Here is a 22317-nt window from a genome sequence, read left to right on the forward strand (position 1 = left end):
TTTGGGTCCTCAGCCGGGACGCCTCCCCTGTGGCAAAGGCAGGCCCAGGCCGCCTCCTCCTCCACCCCACCTTTGACACCTGCCAAGGCCTCACCTGTTGAACCGGTTAGGCCTGATGAATCAAGATGCTGCAAGAAGAGGCAACCCGCACAGCCACCTGCCATGGCAAGATGAGCCTGGCTCCCCAGAAGCTGCCAGTTAAGGGCCTGACACTTACCAGCTTGAGGGAGAGGGAAGGTGCTGCGGGCGCTTCCAAAACCTATTGCACCACCAGCAGGCGGAAGGGCTGCATTGGGCTGGTTTTTCTGGCTGGGTCCTGCAATAAGCAGGTTAGGGAGGCCGAGCGCTGAGAACCATCGAAATGCATTCCATGGAGCCAGCCTGCTGGGAGAGAAGCCTAGGCTGGATATGGCATGGGTGCCCGGCTGGTGAAAGAAATTGGGCAAGGCTGGCCTTGGCTGGGCAAAGCTACAGCAGTGTCCCTAATAAGGTAAAGGTTCCCCTTCCACGTATGTGCTAGTCATTCCCGACTCTAGGGGGCGATGCTCATCTCCGTTTCAAAGCCGAACAGCCAGCGCTGTCCAAAGAGGTTCTCCGTGGTCATGTGGCCGTCGTGACTAAACCGCCGAAGTGTTACCTTCCCACCAAAGATGGCTCCTATTTTTCTACTTGCATTTTTTAACATGCTTTCGAACTGCTAGGTTGGCAAAGCTGGGAAAAGTCACAGGAGCTCATTCCGTTATTTGGCGCTAGGGATTCGAACCGCCGACCTTTCTGATCGACAAGTCAGCGTCTTAGCCACTGAGCCACCTTGGTGTCCCTAATATTTACCCCCAGAAAAGGGGCGCCACCAGCACACAAATGCCGCCTTCCATTCTCCTCCCGCCAAATGCCCACCCCTCTTCGGCCCTGCAACCCTCCAATTTGGTTGCACTTGAGTGGCACCTTTAAAAAAAAAAATCTATCGGACAACCGCTATGAGAAAACGCATCTTTTATTTTTAAAATCCAAAACGTTTACATGTTTCTCCCAGTTGAGAAGCAACCGCCCCACCCCACACCTGCCAAATACGTCCTTATTATTATTTTTTTGGTAAAAAGGAAGATGCGAGCTATAAAGATGTCACCCGATCATCGGCAAGAGCCCAACTGCCTTCCGATGCTACCCCGGCAGCAGCTAAGCGGGCAGAGGCAAGGAAGGGCGAAGAAGGGCAGTCCTGCAACATCGTGGGCAGATTCCTGAGAGGCCCCCGGCCCGCCGTTGCGTGTGCAGAGTGCCAAGGACGCCCGCCTCGAGGCGTGGCCACCGGTGATCTGGGCCTTCCCTCGGCGTACGAACAGGGAGCGAGATCCAAACTGCTCCTCTGCAAATTATACGCAAACCCCCTCTACGACGGGCAAGTGCTTTTGCAGATGTTCACAACTCTGCCCTCCAGCCGCTCTCTCTCTCTCTGCCAGGAAGTGCGGCCCTCGAAACTCACCCTTAAAGGTGCGTTTTGAAAGCATCACCACCTTGGCTGACTGTCAGGATTCTCCTGTGCCGTTGGTGCTGGGTTGCAGCACCCAAGTCCACGGAGCACCTTCAGGGGCACCTGGCAAGGGGAACTCCTGCCATGCAGAGCCCCTCCCACCTTCCCAACATAAAGGGCCTGGGTCTCTTCCCCACTACTCCTCCCTCGCTGTCGGAGATCAGCAACCCTAGCCAAGAGCCACAGCATTTGTCCAATCAAAAGCAAACACCCCCTGTGCGCCGTCACCCAGACCCACATTTCAAAACTCTCCCGCCGCTCTGAAGTATTATGGGGACAGGACAGATTCCCACCCCATCTCTCAAGCTGCCGAGGAAAATCCAAGGCTTCAGAAACACAGAGGAAGCCCACCTTCCACCTTGGCCAGTCCTGGGCTGGGGAATCGGCGACCAATGAATCTCTCGCAATGGAAGGGCGGCTCCTGGCCTCTCCCCGTTATAAATGTGATCGGCAGCTCACAAATTCCCTGCCTTTCGTTACAAACCTCCAATGCTTAATACCGTTCGTTTAGGGAGGCTCACAGCAAGCAGCCCCCCACCCCCGGCCCTAACCTCCCCCAGGGAAAAACTGGAAAGCGCCACAGCTCCTCCGTCAACCGTCTCTCTTGCCTAGCTCTGCTGTCTCCTTACCAAGCCCAGCACCGTCACACCCACCCAACCACCGCACGCAAAGCTGCGTTTCAGCCTGCACCGAGAAGGGCCAGAAGCCCGCTGAGGCCTCTTGGGACCAGCCTCAAGACCTGAGGGGCAAGAGCTTGACTCCACGGTACCCCCCAAAGCGCTGCCCCTTTGGGGCACTCTCAAATTTCACCCACGGCTGCAAGCGAAGCAGAATTGGGAGGCCAGTCACACGGCTGGCATGCAGTGTCCCCCAGGGAGGGAGGGGGGGTGAGAAGGGGGGTGCCACACACACCGCACCACCCTGAACACTCTGGCACCAAGGTTAAGCGCCGCCTTCGGACCTGGGCCTGTGCCTTCTAAGCCCCCAATTTGCATCTCGTTGTAAAACCATATATTTCAATAAAGTTTTAATTCCGTGGACCTAGGCCAGAACGATAGTTAGTAACAAAATGGCGGATTTCGTACAATGCCAATCTTGTTTCTTTTCAATGGCCCAAAATTCAACCAGGGAAATAGGAGAGATGAAACCTGGTTGAAAATAATGGATATTTTAATTCCCTTTTCTTTCCTTTAAAAAAAAAAGGTATCAAACGTAGTCACGGGGGGGGGGGGGGGGCGCTCGTTTAGAAAGGCAGCCTTGGCTACGTGGGCACCACGATGTTCCTGGCTAACAAGATGAGCAGGGCCAGATCGGCATTCCCCCCCGCGTGCTCCAGAGCCTCTCCGGCTTCTTGCGGTGTAAAGCCAGCCCCCACAATCTGATCGAGGTTTGCGGCGAGGGCAGGAGGAGGAGAGCTGGGCTCCGAATCTCCAGGGGGGAAGGACGAGGGCTCAGGATGCTCGCCGGAGGAGTCTCCCGCTTCTTCTGGGGAAGGGTTGCAACTGCCCCGGGCGGTGCAGGACTCCTGAGGACCGAACGAGGCAAGAGGGCTCTGCTCCACAGTAGTGGAGCCAGGATGCGGCCCAGAGGATACGAGCTGGGCCGGTATCCTCAGGCACTCCTTGGCCTGCGGCAGAGGCCACGCCACCAAAGGGCTCGCCGGGACAGAGTCGCCACAGCCAGAGGCCGCTTGGGCAGCCTCTTGCTGCCCCCCAGCTAAGTGGGGCTCTTCCAGCATCTCTGTCCCGGCCTCCAAGCGGGAGAGAGCCGCTTGCTCACAGGAAGGTGAATCCTCCTCGGCTACAGCCGGCTCTTCGGGAGGAACCTCAAGCGAGGGGCAGCTCTCTTCCTGCCGAGCCACCCCTCTCCGGAAGTCGTGTTTTGAACTTACAACCAGGAGCTGGTGGAGCTCCTTCAGAGCCGAGGCAAGGGAGATGCCCGCCTCTTCCTCTTGATCCTTGGGCCAGCTAATGGCCATGTTTCCGGGCTGGGTTGAGCCGCTCGCTGGGGGGAGAAGACCGAGGGGCAGAGGAAGGCCGTGGCATTCGTGCAACCCCGGCTCTATCCCAGAGGCCGGGTCACTCATGTCGGCTGACTCGAGGAAGTGTGGGTCCGGAACCTCTGGGGCAGGGAGACGTTCAAGCGAGAGGTCGTCTCCTGGCGGCTCGGCTGGACTGCCCTCTGGCCTCTCTTCGGCCTCTTGGGACATCTCTCCTTCCTCTGTAGCAGCAGCCAGTGGCGAGGAAACGCCCCCCAGATGCTGAGGCTCTCTCCATTCACCTGAAGGAAGCTCGGGGGCCTCTAGCAGCAGGGGAGCGTCAGGCTCGCTCATCTCTAGGGACGGACTGCCCTCTCGGCCCGTCTCCGGAGGCTCGCGGCCAGGAGTAGCCTTCTCTGATAGGCAGCTGGAAGCAGCATGTACATTTTGGGGGGTCGCCGAGCCCCCCAGGAGGGAATGGGCTCCGGTGCCAGCCAGATTCAGTGGGGAGGCCAGGGACTTCTTGCTCCCCAACCCTTCCCGGGACTCCAGCAGAGAATCCAGCGATTTCCCAGCTCTGGGACTTTCAGGCTCCGCTTGGCCGCCGAGGGGGGAGCAGACGGCTGGAGCCGAGGCCGAGCGATCGAGCAGCAATCGGCTTGCGGGGCTGTCAGTAATCTTCAGACCAAGTTCTGGAAAACAAACTGGAGGTTTAAAGCCGTCTGAAGTTGGTTGCGACGGAGGTCCAAGTGAGGTAGTTTCTGTATCGCTAGTCTCTGCGCACACAAGAGGGGAGAAGAGAAGGGGAAAAGTTTTAAGATTAAGAACCCCAGAGGTCGCAGAGTAAATGGGGAGGCCCTACAAGCAAGCGACATAGAGCGGCAGTAGGGAAAGCTGCCTCCCCCCCCCAACCTGCTCCTTTCACAAGGGAGGGGTGCAAGCAGGAACGGCTCCTCCCCCTCCATCCCAAATAGGCTCCTTTCCCCCCATTCCGTTGTACGGGCAGGTAGGCAGGCCAAACCAGTTGCAAGCGAGCGATGAGCCATGCAGCCATCCCCTCCCTCCCTTTTCAATTTCACTGCAGTTAAGATCTTAATCGACTTCCTGATTTTCGAGGAGCAGAAACCAAGAGAGGTTTGACGGTGAGCCCCCTCCTGCAGCCCCGCCCCCCCCCCCCCCGGCCCTCCTGCACGACTCCAGAAGAAAATTGCTCTGCCACGTTTCCGGGTGAAGGTGGTCTCATCGAGTCAGCTCAAGCCAAACCCCCTGACGGTGCCCTTCGCCCCGCCCCGCCATGCACCAGCAAAGAAGCAGGCACCGCTTTCCGAGGGACAGGAGCAGAAAGCCAGAAACGCCGTTCGGAATCGAGAGGTTCAGCCAAGCGGTAGGATCTGCACCGCCGTGCACCGGCCCGGCCTTCCTCAGCGGCCAGTATTCCAGCAAGGACAAGTTGGGCCCCAGGAGCGTTCCCGAACAAGCCCCGTTGCTGCTTGAGTCCTCCGCTGGGGTCCTCCCGTTCTCAGATCCAAGTTGGCGGTCCCCTCCACCCACCCGCCCGTCCTGCAGGAGCCGCGAGAGGGAGGAAGCGCTGGCAGTACCTGGTGTGTGGCCCCCTCCAGCGGCAGCAAAACATTACATGCATCTAGGCTTCTGGCATTCTGTTCAGATTAGGAGACAAACACACCAAACATGGGTTAGCACAAACACACCACATGCGCCCTGGTTCCAGGCTGGTCCGGCGGCCCTTCCTGGCCCCCCACCCACCCTCCCTGGCCTGTCTTCCAAAGTCCTCCTCTCTGAGCGGCCACTGGCTTTGCTGGGCGAAGGGCCTCCTTCTTTCCTTCCTGGCTCTAGGCTCAACTCTAGTGCTGACTCGCTGACTTTTGCGGTGCTGCTTCTGCCTGTCTGATGGCCGCCGCTCTTCCTCGCCTCTTTCTGCCGTTAGGAAAGGGCAGCCCAACCGGGGGACACAAGAGCCCCCTGGGCTGAAGGGCTCCAACACTCGTCCTGGATGGGGAGATTCTCCAGATTGTCCAGCACATCTCGTCCCGGATCATCCGCCTCCTCCTTGGCTGCTGGGTAATGCCAGCTAGGCCTGCCGTTGGCCCTCAAAAGGCTCCGGCAGGAAACACTCTTCTCTCCTGATCCTGCGTGACTGTCCTGTCCTCTCTCTGGACTTTCTCAAGAGTTCCTTCCTCTTCCTGTCCTCTGAGCTGGCTGCCAGGACGTGTCCAGAGTCAGTAAGGCTGATGCCCGCCAATTTATCTGTCCGAGGAGCTCTGCATCTCCGCCACATGCCCTCCAAATCCAACGCAGAATGGAACTTCGGCCCCCAAGGAGCCCAACTGCTCTCTCTCCTTCCGTGTCTCTTTCTCTCTCTCTCTGTCTTTCTTTCTCTCTCTCTGTGCCTCTCTTTCTCTCTGTATGTCTCTCTTTCTGTCTCTTTCTCTCTCTCTATCTGTGTGTGTCTTTCTGTGTCCCTTTCTCTGCCTCCTTGTTTCTGTCTCTCTTTCTCTGTCTCTCTGTGCCTCTTTCTCTCTGTCTCTCTCTTTCTCTCTCCATTTGTTTCTCTCTCTTTCTCTCTGTGCCTCTTTCTCCCTGTCTCTGTCTGTGTGTGTGTGTGTGTCTTTCTCTGTGTGTCCCTCTTTCTGTCTCTCTTTTTCTTTCTGTGTCTCTCTTTCTCTCTCTCTCTCTCTGTGCCTCTTTCTCTGTGTCTCTCTTTCTCTCTCCATTTGTTTTTCTCTCTGTGCCTCTTTCTCTCTGTTTCTGTGTGTGTGTGTGTGTCTTTCTCTGTGTGTCCCTCTTTCTCTGTCTCCCTTTTTCTTTCTGTGTCTTTCTCTCTCTCTCTGTCTCTCTCTGTGCCTCTCTTTCTCTCTCCATATGTTTCTCTCTCTCTCTTTCTCTCTGTGCCTCTTTCTCTCTCTCCATTTTTCTCTCTCTCTCTGTCTCTCGCTTGCTGCAGCCGCGCAAAGAAAGGATCTTTTGCAACCAACGGCAAAAGACAAGAACCACATTTGGGGAGGCTGAACTGCACAGGGCAATTGAGGGAAGGTGCCAAGGGCCCATGCTTCCCATCACACAGAGCCTCCTGGGGGCGGGGGGAGACACAGAGCCCCCAACCTATCATGAAGCGGCGAGACCGGCCATCAGAGAGTGAGGGGATGCAGGAGGGGGTGCCACAGGGCAAAAGGGCCTTCCTCTGGCCCAGGCCAGGTGGGGAGGGGGAAGAGGGGGGGTGGGCGAACTGGGGAGTGCTCGGGCTAAGTAAAACTCAGGACTAAGCTGGATCTCTTAAGGGAAGAGTTTTAATGCCAGGATAGAAGGATACAAGGCCTCTGCTTGACTGACCACATAGCATGTTTCTCGAGGGGGGTGGGGAGGATGGAGGGGAGGGGAGCAGAGCTGCTATAAGAGGGTGCAAAGGGGATGAGCCGAGGGGCTGGAGACTGGGCGGCGCTTTCTTCGCCTGGCTCTCTGATGTCTGAGGCGGCCATCATGCATCAATCCACCTGTAACTTAATGGGGCCAAAAGAAGAGGAGGATGAAGGAAGCTCCCTCCCAAAACAGACAAGTTACCGTATTTTTCAGAGTATAAGACGCTCCTAAGTATAAGACGCACCTAGCTTTTGGGGAGGAAAACAAGGGAGAAAAAAAAATCTGCCTCTGCCTCCCAGCAATTTGCTTCCTTGCAGCAAACAGCAAACAGTACAGACGATGTACACTGTTTGTGGTGTTACATTTCAGACTATACTTGTACAGAGGCTGTTAAAATTGAAAGTGGCTTCCTGGAAGTATAGTTCTTCTCTGTTATTTAAAAAGAAGATACAATAGCACTGGGCCTCTTCAGATCAATCATTTATTTTAAAAAGCTTCTTTAATTTTAAAATATCTAGAACAATAATAAAGCAGTCTTTAAAAAAATAAGTCTAATAATTTGAACATTCTATAGGCATTTATATTGACTTACTTCCTTGCAGCAAAGAGCAAACATCCTGTTTGAGTTTAGCCTGATTAGAAGAAAAAACGATCTGCCTCTCCCTCCCAGAATTTGCCTCCTTGCAGCAAAGAGCAAGTTTCACTCTCAATTTCAGTTTAAGCACTAGCCGTTTCAGGCTGCAGGGATTGCCATAGCCTAACGCCTCCGCAAGCCCCATTTTCCCCCTTTGATGCAAGGATGTAAATTGCTGGGAGGCAGAGGCCAAAGGGTAGGGGCCAGTGGGTGGGCGGGGCTACAAAAAGGTGCGTCTTATGCTCCGGAAAATACGGTACTTCTGCTGCCTGCTTCTAGGTTTGGCAAAGTCTGATGCGTCTTTCCCGATTCTGGGAGCTGGGGTTTTTTTTGGGGGGGGGGGGGGGAACGACAGTCCCAGAACAAGCCTCTTTTGAGTCCATAGGTCCTAATAGGATACCAAGACCCAGAGAAAGGGTGGGTTCACCCTCAAGAGAACCATTGCAGGGACTCGGCAAATGGGAGGGAGGGGGGGGGGAGAGCGTGCAAACAGAACAGCGGCCCTGGAGAAAGCGAAGGCTACGAATTCGATGGGAGAAGAACTCTGCCGAAGACAGAGAGGACATATTTTCTTCCCAGGCCCCGCTGGAGATGAAACATCGGTTAAAAAAGAATTAAATTACTCACCTAAGGTTTCCTATTTCGGATAACTGGGTGGGTGGGGTGGGGGGCAAAATCTTAAAATCTCTTCTCTGCTTAAAACCTGTTAAGTCACAGCTCCCGCAATGCGCCTCTCTTCTGGGAAAACCGGAAGGCCCTCGCAATTCTTGGCGGCCCCACCAAAAAAGGGGGAGTGGTGTCCTCTGTCACAGACCCCCTCCAAGCCTTGACCATTCTCCTCCCCCCCACCCAAGACCCTGAAGAGGCAGCTTTTCCTGGGCGCTCCTTCCAAATTAAGAACAAATCAAAAGCGTCTCTTTCCCCCAATTTTAGCACCGCAAGATAACACTGGCCATAATCCTTCGAATGTGCGTAACTCCCCTTTCTGGGACGTTCCGTTCTCTGGCAAGTACTCACCCCACCCCACTCCAACCTGCATGAGCTGTTTCCTCCCAGCCCACCTACCTGCTTCCTCAGCAGATTTCTGAAGGGCTTCGGCCAACTCTTGATCGGCCAGCTCTTCCGGCCGCATGTCGTCCCGGCCCGGCCCATAAGCCAGCTTGGCACATTCGGGTAGCTCCCCCTCAGGCAGGAAGCTCGTCTGAGAGCCGGTGGTGCCAATCACCAGCATGTTGTTCTTTAAATCGATGGAACACTGGGGGAGGAAGAAAGGCGAGGAGGCTGAACCTGGCCGGGGGCTGCCGGGGGAAACCGCCCACAAAGCCAGGCATCAGATGTGCAGCCATCTTTTCTTTTGGATCTTTGGCTTGCCACACTTTCTATTATTCGACAATGCATTTTCTATTGTGGGAAAATGGGAGGAGGGATTGTACGGAGTTAGATGATATGTAGCCATAACAACATTCTTTCTAGAAAGCCAAGGTCATCATTTGTCTTTGCACCTCTGCACCTGACCGGAACCAGATGAGTGGAAACTGCCAGCATGGCAGTGTAAGATTGGACCATGTGATGGACTTGTGGGTGTTGGGGCAAGATCGTGAACTTTCAATTGGGTGGGGAAAAAACCGGGAAGCTTTCAGATTCGGGTTTTCCCAGATGTGCCAATATGGCTCTCTTAATCAATTGGAACTTAGAGCAATACTTTGCCTTGGACTCTGATTTACTTTTGGATGCTATTTGGAACCCTGACACCAGGAATGGAAGGAGACTCTCGGAAGGTGCTCCTGCAAGGGAGCGCCACTCCTGCCAGCTTCAGACACCCACCACTCACCTGGTGCCTCTTCAGCATGTCCAGGCCCAGCAGCATGTCCATGGGCTGCTCCTCCAGGATGGAGAAGGAGCACGGGAGGAAATCCCCCTCGATCTGCACCTGAGCTGCAGCAGAAAAGATGGCGGGTAGGCGTGCCTTCCACCCAGAAGCCAGCCTCCGTCGAGGGAGGGTGTCGCCGGCTGCCTCCTCCGCCCCAAACACCTACCCAGGTGCACCCTGCCAATGATCCGCTGGGTGCCCACGCCCCGGGCGATGCCAGCCCAGCGCCGGTCCACCAGTCGCATGATGTTGCACCGCTCAGCGCACGCCTGGCTCATGATGGTCATCTGGGCACCTGCCAAGAGGGCACGCCGAGTTGAAAAAGAATCCTCCCACCCCCGGGGGGGGGGAGGCGGGGGGACGACGGACTCATCACGAATGAAATCTCAGCCTTTGCTGTTCTCCCCGCCCAAGGATGCCCAGCATTGTCCCGCAACCGGCTTCCTCCAAACCCTCCGCCATCGTGGCCAGCCACACCCGTCAGGAAAAGGAGAGGGGAGGGAGCCAGACGGACCTGAGTCCACGAAGGCCTTCACGGGATGGCCGTTGACTTTGCAGTTGATATACAGCATCACCACCTGGCCAAAGCTCTCAGGAGCCTCTTCCATCGCGATGGTCATGTTCTCCTCGATGTTCTGCTGCCTGAAGGCAGACCATCAGAACCGGTCAGAAGCCTTTTTGGGCCGGTTCCTTCCAGACTCAGCCCTCCGTGCGCCCCTCCCTGCTAACGGCCGGCTACCTGATGTCCTCCTCGATCTTGGCCTGAGCTTCCAGGTCGAAAGGGTCAGCGGAGAAGAGACGGATCCTCTCCTGCTCCCGCCGCGCTCGGTCCTGCTGCTGCTCCACCAGCACTTGAGTGAATTTTTCTGGGACACAAAACGCAGGGAGGGGAGGTTTGTTTTTTAAAGTCACAGGGCGGTGATGGTGATGTCCCCTATGGCACGCCTGCCCAAAGTGACACGTGTGTGGCATTGCCTGTTCCTCTTCTGATCAGCTGGCCGTCGTGTTTTCGGCCGTGCCAGAAACCGGAAGAGCTGGTCTTCCGTTTCCCGACGTGAGCAATGCCGGCCAGCTGATCTTCCCGCGCGCCAGAAACCGGAAGACAGGCTGGCCGGCGCGCATGCTGGAAACCGGAAGTTCAATTTTCGGTGCACGCATGCCCCCTGGGCTGCTCTTCTTCCGGGTTGCAGCCCGGATGAGCGCAGTCGTTGCCGAAAAGGTTCATCATCACTGCCGTAGGGCAAAGTGGCAGCACTGGCCCGCCCCCGGCCCTATTTCTCCTCCACCCACCCTGAGAGCTTCCTCCCACTCACCCACCTCACCCATCCTGGCATGACTCACCCAGGTCTCCGCTGAGCAGCGCCTCGGCCAGAGGGGGGTTGCGTTCCTTTAGCAGGGAGAGCTCGTGGGGGTTGGCCAGCAGCATGGCTCGCAAAAGGGCAGGGTTATCCAGGCCTTGCGGGATGGAGGGCGGTTCAGGAGGGCCCGAGGTCGGGGCTGGGGCCTGTGAGGGAGCAGGTGGGGTTGGGGTTGGGGCTGGGGGAGGAAGCTGTAGGGACTGGGGGAACTGGGCGGATGTCCCCGGCACGGCGATGCTGCTGAAGTCTATCCTGGGCATCCCTATTTGCGATGGGGGGAGAAGAAGACAACACCGGATCAGCCTCCACCTAGGTGTTTTGGCTTTCTGGAGTCAGCTCTCCAGAATTTGGAATATATTGCTCTGATCGAGGCGTCCCAAGAGCCTGAAGCAAACTCCTTGTCCCGACAAAACCCCCTTTTATTAATTGACTGTGAATTCTGCTCATTCACATCCAGCAAAGTCTTTCAAGGGAGGATTTACAGTCACAGACCTTCTCTGGCTTGGAGAGCTGCCAGGCTGATATCTGCAGAACTTGGCCAGGAGTCTCGGAGAGTCACAAACCAATTAAGCGAACTAATAGTCTCCTGCAAACTCCACTCCCCTTTCGCTCCTCTTTTATTTCCTCTGGGAGGGGCCATTCACCGTCCACCTGTGGCCTTACTCCCAAGTCGACCCCTGTTTTTTGGCTGCTCCCACGTCTGGCACTCTGTGCATGCACCCACTGGGAACAGGCTCCAGCTGTTCTGCCTCACTGATGTCTGACTCCAAAGGCAGCTGATAATTGGCATACAGCTCTGGCCCCCTCTTTGCCTCCGACACAGAGCCCTCATCAGAGCCTTCCCCAGACTCCAGGACTGGCCCATGTTCCTCCCCAACCTCCTCACTGTCTTGAGTCTTCTGCCAGCTCTGCTGGTGAGCCACAACAGATCCATCCCCACTGTGTCCTCCAGAGACTGCCCGGTTGAGCCGAGCAGCCAGGATGAAGTCATCCAGACTGTTCAAGAACAAAACTGAGAGGAAACGGTGGTCATAGCCCACAAAATGTTGATTTATTGCGACTGTGAATACGCCTTGCGTTCTGGCTCCTATGTTCGTGAACGCTATTCCTGTGAAATCCGCTTTTTTTCTGCACAGAATTCCAGAAAAAAACCACCCCTTGAGGATAAACTGTTTGGGGAGCTGCCTTAAGCTCTGGGCAGGGAGGGCAGAATTTGCCCCGCTTTCCAAAATGTGACCACCTGTGACCCGGGGAGCTATGGAAACCAAAGAGGGGAAACCCACGAGGAGGAGGAAGGGGTCTCTTACCAGGAAAGGGGGCTGAGGACTGTGCCTGCCCATTCTCCACTTGTTGCAGGATCACCACGTCTCCGTCCTTCAGGCCATAAGACGCCAACGACCGGTGGTTGTCGGTGAGTGGCTGCTCGGCGAAGATGATCTGAGAGGAAGAGACACAGTCAGCTAAACAGAACAGAATGCAATAGAATAGAAAAGAATAGACTACCAGAATAAAGAACGGAACGCAATGAAATAGAAAAGAATAGACTATCAGAATAAAGAATGGAATGAAATAGAATAGAAAAGCATAGACTATCAGAATAAAGAATAGAATATCAGAATAAAGAATGGATGGAATGGAATAGAATAGAAAGGAATAGACTTATCAGAATAAAGAATAGAATAGAATATCAGAATAAAGAATAGAATATCAGAATAAAGAACGGAATGGAATAGAATAGAGAATAGAATATCAGAATAAAGAACGGAACGCAATGAAATAGAAAAGAAAAGAATAGACTATCAGAATAAGGAATAGAATATCAGAATAAAGAATGGAATGGAATAGAATAGAAAAGAATAGACTTATCAGAATAAAGAATAGAATAGAATATCAGAATAAAGAACAGAATGGAATAGAATAGAATAGAATAGAGAATAGAATATCAGAATAAAGAACGGATGGAATGGAATAGAATAGAAAAGAATAGACTATCAGAATAAAGAATAGAATATCAGAATAAAGAACGGATGGAATGGAATAGAAGAGAAAAGAATAGACTTATCAGAATAAAGAATAGAATAGAATATCAGTTTAAAGAACGGAATGGAATAGAATAGAATATCAGAATAAAGAACGGAATGGAATAGAATTTCAGAATAAAAATAGAATAGAATAGAATGCAGAATATAATAGAACAGAATATAGAATAGAATAGAATGCAGAATAGAATATCAGAATAAAAATGGAATGGAATGGAATAGTTTATTGGGCAAGTGTGATTTGTCTTTGGTGCAGAGGCTCTCAGTGTACATAAAGGACAAGATAAATTCGTCAAGAATCATAAGGTAAAACCCTTAATGATAGTCATCAGATACAAATAAGCAATCAGGGAGCAATCAATATCAATAGTAAGGATACAAGCAACAAAGGAAGCGGCCTTCAAGGAGATGCCCTGCTGGGCTCACCAGGGTCAAGCCGGCTTCGGATGCCAGGGCTATTGAGCCCGATCTGAAGCCCCAAAACCACCCACCTCTGCAAGTGACTGAACAAAAGCAGCCCAAACTGGCAGCCATTTTCTCTCAGCAAGCCCACCAGACATGGCCGCTTCTTGGGGTGATATTTTCCAAAGCAGGGGTCCCCAACCTTTTGGACCTCAGGGACCACCAAATTCATAATTTTAAATCTCGTGGACTATTAATATGATCTGCCTAATGACCGGCTGGGTGGGCGTGGCTAGGTGGTCATTGGCCAGCTCGATGTCACTCACATCGAGGGGTGCCTTGCCAGCCTCTACTCGCCACTCCTCGCCTGCCCGCCCGGGCTCCTCAAGGCCCCAACAGGAAGCAGTTGCTGGAGCTAAACAGCCACCAGGAGAAAGAGTTGGCAAAAGAGCTCAGTTCAAATTGAATCTGGCCGAGAAGGAGGCTCAGCAGAAGCACCTCACTGAGGACTACCAGCATAAGCTTTCCAAGCAGAGGGAAGAACTGTGGGAGTGCAAGGCTAGGTACTGGCGCCTGGAGGCTCAGCAGGTAGAGATGGTCAGCCAGTTCCAGGCCTTGATGCAGTCCCACTGGAACGAGGCCCTCCAGCTCTTCGCCACCAGCGGCTCTTCCCTCCAGCCTTTGCCCAAAGCCCACCAGGAGGCCGAACCAGACCCTAAGTCGGAATTTCTGCCCCCTTCTGATCCCCACAAAAAGACCCCAAAGGGGGAGACTCTCTGCAGCAACACAAGCATTCATTGCACGTCCCAGGGGCCGTAGTTTGAGGACCCCTGATTTAGTGCAATGTAAAAAATGTAAATAATTTTTCTGCGGACCACCAACATTTTCTTCTGGACCACCAGTACCACTGGTTGGTGACTGCTATTCCAAAGCATTCCTCAGGCTTGCATGAAGCTGCGGCTTCAAACGACCAAAAAAGCCTATTTTGCAGTTCCAAGATCCCAACTATCAATGATCTCACAGTCCAGTGCCACCTTCTTTTGCCCTCCCTGGTCTACCATTGCCTGCAAAGCTTCGACAGGTAATCTAACTTGGGTAAAACAATGCACAGAAAGGCTTCCTGGCAGTGCCAGGAAGTGGATCCCACTGGGGCCCCAGAGACACCACAAGGATCGGGCAGAAAGCCCTGCCTGAAAGAGTCAGGGATGATGGCTAGACACCAGCTCCGTGGCTGTGCCATCCGGGTGCAAGACAAGAATGTAACTCAGATCCACCCACAGCCAACCGACCTGTAGAAAGAATTGCGGGCTGGCTGGTTGCGTCAGGAGCCGGATCCACCGCCCCCGAGGGAGGGATCAGAATATCAGGAGAGGATCTCGGGGCCCCTGGCCTGTGCCCAATGCGGCTGCAGGTGGCAGCGCAAAGCTTTGCCCCATTGGGAGGGAATCTACAGAGGGTAGATGCGAAGACTCGGGCCATGGAAAGAACTGGGAATACGTTGAAGGGTTCAAACCAGCCCACGAATGAAGGCGAATCTACATGCCCCAGGACAATGTCGCAGGGTCCATTGTGGGTCGGTCTTCTGAGCTTTCGGAGGGTTTTGTGCTGGAATCCGAACCCGAAACCACCTCTGGTCCCAGTGACCGACCCAGATGGGACCCTGCAGAGCCCCTGGGCACCCTCTGAGGAGACGGGGCAAGAGGGCAAGGCAGATGGGCACAGTCCCAAAATAGATGGCCAGGAACTGAAAGAAGTTGGACTCTCAACTGTGGCAGCCGGCCAGCCAGTTCCGCAGCCAGAGAGATCCTCGGCACAGATCCCCCCCCCCCGAAGCCACAAGGCAACCCTCCCCCAAAAGCAACACTCCCCCCCTCACCAACATGAGGGAATAGGAGCCCCTGCCCAGCTGTGGGGGAGACCAACTGCCCCATTCAGAGCACCCCCAGTATCTGAGACCCCTGCATCGTGACCCCCTGCTCAGCAAGAGGGAGACCAACCCCACATAAAGCACCCCCTCCCCACCATCCAAGTGCACAGAGACCCCTGCCAAGCTGCCCCCTAAAGAGACCTCCCTCACCACCATCTGTATACCTAGAAACCCCTGCCCAGTGCAAGGGGGAGACCAGCCCCCCAATAAAGTGCCCCCTACACTATCCAAGTGTATAGAGACCCCTGCCCAGCTGCTCCCTAAAGAGACCCCTCCCCACCATCTGTACACATAGAGATCCCTGCCCAGTGCAAGGGGGAGACCAGTCCCTCAATAAACACCCCCTCCCCACCATCCAAGTGCACAGAGACCTCTGCCCAGTGTAAGGTGGAGACCAGCCCCCCAATAAACGCCCCCTCCCCACCATCCAAGTGCACAGAGACCCCTGCCCAGTGCAAGGTGGAGACCAGCCCCCCAATAAGCGCCCCCTCCCCACCATCCAAGTGCACAGAGACCTCTGCCCAGTGTAAGGTGGAGACCAGCCCCACAATAAATGCCCCCTCCCCACCATCCAAATGCAGCCCCCCAATAAACGCCCCCTCCCCACCATCCAAGTGCACAGAGACCCCTGCCCAGTGCAAGGTGGAGACCAGCCCCCCAATAAGCGCCCCCTCCCCACCATCCAAGTGCACAGAGACCCCTGCCTAGTGTAAGGTGGAGACCAGCCCCCCAATAAGCGCCCCCTCCCCACCATCCAAGTGCACAGAGACCCCTGCCCAGTGCAAGGGGGAGACCAGCCGCCCCATAAAGCGCCGGAGGGGGCGCAGCGCAGCCTAGGTAGGCGGCTGATCCTCTCAGCCCCGCTGCCCGCCCGGAGCAAGGGCGGGGATTCTCCAAGGGCCTCCGAGGCAGGGTCCCTCCCTCCCCACAACGACCCCCGGGGCGCGTCCCCGCGGCGGAACGCCTCGTGGGGCGAGGGGCGTCGCCGGGGGCGCGCACCCACCTGGCTCTCGGTGGCGGGGACGCCGGACTCGAGCGCGCAGAGGGCGCGGAAGTTCTGCAGCTCGAAGTCGGCGTCCACCTGCAGCGAGAAGGTCAGCTCGGAGCGGTCCCGCCGCAGGCAGAACACCGTCAGCAGCATCGCCGCCGCCGCTGCCGCCTCGCCTCGCCTCGCCGCGCTGCCGCCGCCGGAAAGCCCCCCCCCCACGTCCGAGGCCGCCGGACGGCTGTCGCAAAAACGTCGCGCGTCGCGCGCGCACGCGCAGGAGGGGAAGAAGGGAGCCTCGCCCCTCGTCGGGCGCTGTGAGCGAGCCGAGCGGAGGGAAAGAGGGAAACCACTGCCCCCTAAAGGCCACATTGGGAACGACACTTCAGAGAAATTAAAAACTTTCTTTTTTAACGGCGTCCTTTTTAAAGTTGATGATTCGGCGTCTTTTATTATTGCAATGTTTATGATTTAAATAAAACATGTATTGTTAAAATGAAAAGGGCCACTGGAGGGTCCGGGGGCTGCTGAACGGGCACAGAAGAAGGAAACGGCTTCCAAAAGGACTTCCTCCGGTGGTTCAATGCTAATGCAAGGGACGGAAAACAGTGCCCTCCTGTGGTCAAAGCCGGTTTAGCAGCCACAAAAAGAAATAACCCTTTTAGTGACATTTTAAGGTTATTGCTCTGTGTCTTTTATTAAATTCTTATTATTAAAAAACTAACAGGGCAATTGGAGTCCCAGGCACTGCTGAACAGGCACAGAAGAAGGAAACCTGCTTCAAAAGGTTCCGTCTGGAACCTTAACGGCTCCATAAGTCGCCTGGTTCCGCCCCAGGCGACTTATGGAGCCGTTAAGGTTCCAGACGGAGCTTGGGGTCATTCCTGATACTTTCGCCCACAGTCCGGTAGAGACTCTGGTCGCTGCTTGGCACTCGGCAGCATCGGAGGCCCTCGACCGGATTGCGCCACTACGGCCCCTCCGAGGCGGCGGATCCCGGAGACCTCCTTGGTTCACCGAGGAACTCCGGGAGATGAAGCGCCGGAGGAGATGCCTAGAGCACCGATGGAGGTCCGATAAGTCCGAATCGAACCGAGCAATGGTAGCCACCAGCACCAAGGAATACACCAGGGCACTTAGGGCAGCGAAAAGATCTTATATAGCCACCTTGGTTGCGTCCGCTGAGTCCCGCCCAGCCGCCCTGTTTAGGATAACCCGCTCCCTACTAAATAAGAGGGAAGCGGGGGAACCCTTGCAGGGCAGAGCTGAGGATTATGCCCAATTCTTAGCGGACAAAATTGCTCGGTTTCGGTCGGACTTGGACTCCATCTCTGCAGTTCCAGCCGAGGCACAAGAGGATGAAGTAGACCATCTCTGGGTTGAGTTTCAGGATGTTGCCCCCGGGGATGTGGACAAGGCCATGAGGGCTGTAAGTGCCTCCACCTGTGTACTGGACCCGTGTCCCTCATGGCTGGTTACTAACAGCCGTGAGGTGACGCGAGGCTGGATCCAGGCGGTTGTTACCGCCTCTCTTCAGGAGGGGAACTTCCCCGCCGCGCTAAAAGCGGCGGTGGTGAGACCCCTCCTGAAGAAGCCATCTCTGGATCCAGCTGTTCTTAATAACTATCGCCCAGTCTCCAACCTTCCCTTTCTTGGGAAGGTTGTTGAGAAGGTGGTGGCCTTCCAGCTCCAGCGGTCCTTGGAGGAAGCAAGCTATCTTGACCCCTTCCAGTCAGGCTTCAGACCCGGTTACAGCACAGAAACCGCTTTGGTCGCATTGACCGATGATCTTTGGAGAGCCAGAGATGGAGGATATCCCTCCATCCTGGTTCTCCTTGACCTCTCAGCGGCTTTCGATACCATCGACCATGGTATCCTTCTGCGATGACTGCGGGAGGTGGGAGTGGGAGGCACCGTGTTGCGGTGGTTCTCCTCCTACCTCTCGGACAGGTCGCAGTCGGTGTTAGTGGGGGGGCAGAGATCGACCCCTAGGCCCCTAACATATGGGGTGCCTCAGGGTTCGGTCTTATCCCCCCTACTATTCAACATCTACATGAAACCGCTGGGAGAGATCATCCGCAGGCACGGGATAAGATACCATCAATATGCGGACGATACCCAGTTGTATCTGTCCGCCCCGTGCCAACTCAATGAAGCGGCAGACGTGATGAACCGAGGCCTTGAGGCCGTTATGGACTGGATGAGGGCTAACAAGCTTGTACTCAACCCAGAAAAGACCGAGTGGCTGTTGTGCTTCCCTCCCAAAGATTCGACCAATATTCCATCACTCAGGCTGGGGGGTCAAATTTTACACCCCTCAGAGAGGGTTCGCAACTTGGGAGTCCTCCTGGATCCACAGCTATCCTTTGACCACCACCTGACGGCTGTGACCAGGGGGGCATTTGCCCAGGTTCGCCTGGTGCGCCAGTTGCGACCCTACCTGAATCGGGAGGCTCTCACAACAGTCACTCGGGCCCTTGTGACCTCTAGGCTGGAATACTGCAATGGGCTCTACATGGGGCTGCCCTTGAAGAGCATCCGGCGACTTCAGCTAGTCCAGAACGCGGCCGCGCGAGTGATCGTGGGTGCACCTCGGTTCACCCACATAACACCTATCCTCCGCGAGCTGCGCTGGCTACCTGTCGATCTCCGGGTGCGCTTCAAGGTGCTACTAGTCACCCATAAAGCCCTGCATGGTAGTGGATCTGCGTACTTGAGAGACCGCCTTCTGCCAATTACCTCCCTGCGACCAATTAGATCTCATAGATTGGGCCTCCTCCGAATTCCATCTGCCAGCCAATGCCGGCTGGCAACTACAAGGAGGAGGGCCTTTTCAGTAGTAGCTCCGACCCTTTGGAACGATCTCCCCGTGGAGATTCGTACTCTCACCACCGTCCAGGCCTTCCGCATAGCCCTTAAGACCTGGCTAGCCCGTCAGGCCTGGGGACAAAGATAGCCGCCCCTCCCGAATGATGAATGAATGTTGCTCGTTATTTTTACTTTATGTGTGTCTACGTCATTGTTTGTATTCCCCTTTCCTGATTTTATGTGAGCCGCCCTGAGTCCCCTCAGGGAAAAGGGCGGCCTATAAATGTTAATAAACTCTTAAACTCTTAAAAAGCCTCAAACCAAGTTTAAAAGGCCTATGATGGTTCACTGCTAATATAAGGGGCGGAAAAGAGTGCCCTCCTGTGGTCAAAGCATGTTCAGCAGCCACAAAAAGAAGCATACCACTTTAATGGCATTCTAAGATTGACGTGTCTTTACTATTGAAGTATTATGAGCCCCGCCCCCTAGAGTCGGAAATGACTAGCACATATGTGCAAGGGGAATCTTTACCTTACTATGAACAGCTTCATTATTAAAATTAAAGGGGCAACTGGAGTCCCAGGCGCTGCAGAACAGGCACAGAACGAGGAAACCTGCTTCCAAAGCCTTAAACCCAGTTAAAAAGGCCTATGATGGCTTTAGTGCCAATGCTACGGGACAGAACAGTGCCATCCTGTGGTCAAACTAGGTTTCGCAGCCACAAAAAGCAATACAGGCAGTCGACTTAATACAATTTAGTGACCAGTTACAATGGGAGCGTAAAAGGCGACTTATGACCATTTCTCACACTTATGACCTCTTGCAGCATTTCCATAATTGCGTGATCAATATTTGGATGCTTGGGAACTGGTGCATGTTTATCACGGTGGAAGCTTCCTGGGGAGAGGTGACCCCCGTTTTGCCACCTGACGACAAGTCGATGGGAAAGCTAGAGGCACATAACACCTGTGTTACTAACTTAACAAGTGCACTGATTGAGTTAACAACGGTGGCAAGAAAGGTCGTAAAGTGGGGCAAAATTCACTTAATGTCTCACATTTAACAACAGAAATGTTGGGTAACTGGAGGACTACCTATACATCTTTTTAAAGGCATTTTAAGGTTAGTATTAACTTTATTATTACCAGCATAACGATTAAAATTGCCAGGGTAAAAGGAGGACTGCAGAACAGGCACAGAAGAGGGGAACCTTAAAAATCCTTAAGCCCAGTTGAAAACGCCTATGATGGCTTCAAAGCTAATGCGAAGGGGCAGAAAACAGTGCCCTCTTGTGGTCAGAGCTAGGACTAGGTTCAACATGATAGCAGCATTCCAACCTTTGAGGGGCTGCCCCAAAGAAGAGGGGGTGGAGTCAACCTCTTTTCCAAAGCTGCTGAAGGCAGGACAAGAAGCAATGGATGAAAACTGATCAAGGATTCACCCTAGTGAGGTGGCAGGCTGAACCAAAGTAGGCCTCAAGCCTGAACCAAACTAGGGCTTCATGATCTTAGGCTTTAACTGTTCATATATAGAAGTTGCAGAAGTTTGCTTTTAGGACGTCTGCACATGAAAACTGCTGAAGCAAAAGTCTCTATTTTAATGTATCTGCTGGCTTGACTGTAAATCGGTCTGGAAGACACATTTAAGTTCCTCAAATTGTATGCTCTGTTTGACCGTTAGCTGACATATGTATTATAACTTCCTGTAACATAATATTGCTGTAACTCAAGGGCAAATCTTGAGGGGTGTATCCAAAACTAACAGATGGCTTTAACTGGAAGAAGGGATTTCCTGCCTGTCACTCATTGTTCAGGCCATTTATTCTTTGCTATGAACCTGCGCAAATAAACTATTCCTTCCCCAAAGAGCTGGCTTGCGTGTCCTGTTTTTTCTACAACACTAGAACTAAGGAGAAATTTCCTCACAGTGAGAACAATCCACCATTGGAATGAATGGCTTGCCTATAGAAGTTGTGCGTGTTTCACCACTATAGGTTTTAAAGAAGAGACTGGGCAGCTACTTATAATATAGAGTCTGCAGCTTGAGCAGGTGGTTAGACTAGAAAACCACCAAGGTCCCTTCCGCTACTTATCAATAATACTAGGGCAACAAGAGGCCCAAGTGCTGCAAAACAGAGAAGGAAACCAGTTAAAACCCCTTTAAAACTGAGTTAAAATAGAGCATTGTTTCTCAACCTTGTCAACTTGAAGATGTCTGGACTTCAACTCCCAGAATTCCCCAGCCAGCGAATACTGGCTGGGGAATTCTGGGAGTTGAAGTCCAGACATCTTCAAGTTGACAAGGTTGAGAAACACTGAAATAGAGTATTAGTAGCTACATTTTGTTATTGAAGGAAACACTGCCTTCCTGGGGTAACATCTGGCATTGCAGCCATAAAAGCAACTTGGTAAAGGCCTCCGATGATTTTATTAATATTGGAATAAAGCATCCAGGTTTGAACAGGCGCAAATGAAGGTATCGAATTAGGCCACCTTAAAGGGAGCCAACGTACCCTCTTCAACACATACCGAGGAGCGGAAACTTATCGTATTTTTCGGAGTATAAGATGCAGCAAGGTTTTGAAGAGGAAAATAAGAAAAAAAGTTTTTGCACTCAGCAAACCACCCAGAAATGGCAAAAAAACGGCCCCGTTCCCCCCCCCCCCCAAAGGCATGAATAGCCTTTAGGGAGCTTGCAGTGTTTTGGGGGGGGGAACAAGCAAAAAACAGCCCATTTTTTGTAAAAAAAAAAGGGAGGGGCATGGATAGCCTTTAGGAAGCTTATAGAGTGCTCCTGGGGGCTGGGTAAAATTGAGCAAAAAACGGTCCGTTTTTCGCTCATTTCTGCCCTCCCAATTCCCCCAGGAGTTCTCTAAAAGCTTCCTAGAGGCTGTGAACAGCCATTTTGGTGAAGGGGGCGGGGTTTCAGGAGGCAAAAAAAGCCTCTTTTTGAGGGAAAAAGGTGCGTCTTATACTCTGAAAAATACGGTAAATGATTGCCAGCTCTCTTAGGATTTCCTGCAGGCTTCCCCCTTAACTAATGGGATTGCCACCACTGAGCAATGTAGTCATCTGATGTAGCAGTTTATGACTGCATCCCTTAGCAACGGGAATGACTAATTCCTCCTCTTTACCCGAGAACCATTTGGAGGGGCCATTTTGCAGGGAGAGCCTAGTTTCTGCCTTTCAGCAACTCAGAATGGAGATTTTCCAGAGGGGACTGGAGTTCCCTTTTTTAATGCCTCTTCTTACAAACCTTTGTGTCATCAGTGTCGTTAAGCAATGGAAGTGATCAGATCTCTAAAAGAGCATTCCTTAAAATGCTGCTCTGCTGCTGTAGAAGTGGAAAAAGATGAGGTGACCGAAAAGGCGAAACTGTCCCGCTTCTCTGACATTAACCAGAAACAGTGCCGG

At 53.5% G+C, this 22317-nt stretch overlaps 1 protein-coding gene across 4 annotated transcripts; it reads right to left on the reverse strand.

Annotated features, from left to right (window-relative positions):
• Positions 1 to 976: 976 nt before the first annotated feature.
• On the reverse strand, positions 977 to 16334 carry LOC116518402 (protein DDI1 homolog 2-like). Of its 4 annotated transcripts, none has more exons than XM_032231752.1 (10): positions 16115 to 16334; positions 12051 to 12180; positions 10727 to 11005; positions 10125 to 10251; positions 9900 to 10027; positions 9552 to 9680; positions 9347 to 9450; positions 8581 to 8770; positions 5105 to 5164; positions 977 to 4198 (listed from the first exon to the last, which is right to left on the reverse strand). In XM_032231752.1, exons 1-9 carry the CDS (start codon positions 16250 to 16252, stop codon positions 5139 to 5141), a joined length of 1251 nt encoding a protein of 416 aa, XP_032087643.1. In that variant the 5' UTR covers positions 16253 to 16334; the 3' UTR covers positions 977 to 4198; positions 5105 to 5138. The 4 variants fall into 4 exon arrangements, with proteins under 4 accessions (XP_032087643.1, XP_032087642.1, XP_032087640.1 ...); XM_032231751.1 differs by having other exon boundaries at positions 977 to 4282; XM_032231749.1 differs by lacking the exons at positions 977 to 4198; positions 5105 to 5164 and adding an exon at positions 6794 to 7021.
• Between the last annotated feature and the right edge of the window lie 5983 nt (positions 16335 to 22317).

The sequence above is a fragment of the Thamnophis elegans genome, chromosome 15, assembly GCF_009769535.1.
Source record: "Thamnophis elegans isolate rThaEle1 chromosome 15, rThaEle1.pri, whole genome shotgun sequence".
In the NCBI taxonomy this organism is placed as follows: Eukaryota; Metazoa; Chordata; class Lepidosauria; order Squamata; family Colubridae; genus Thamnophis; species Thamnophis elegans.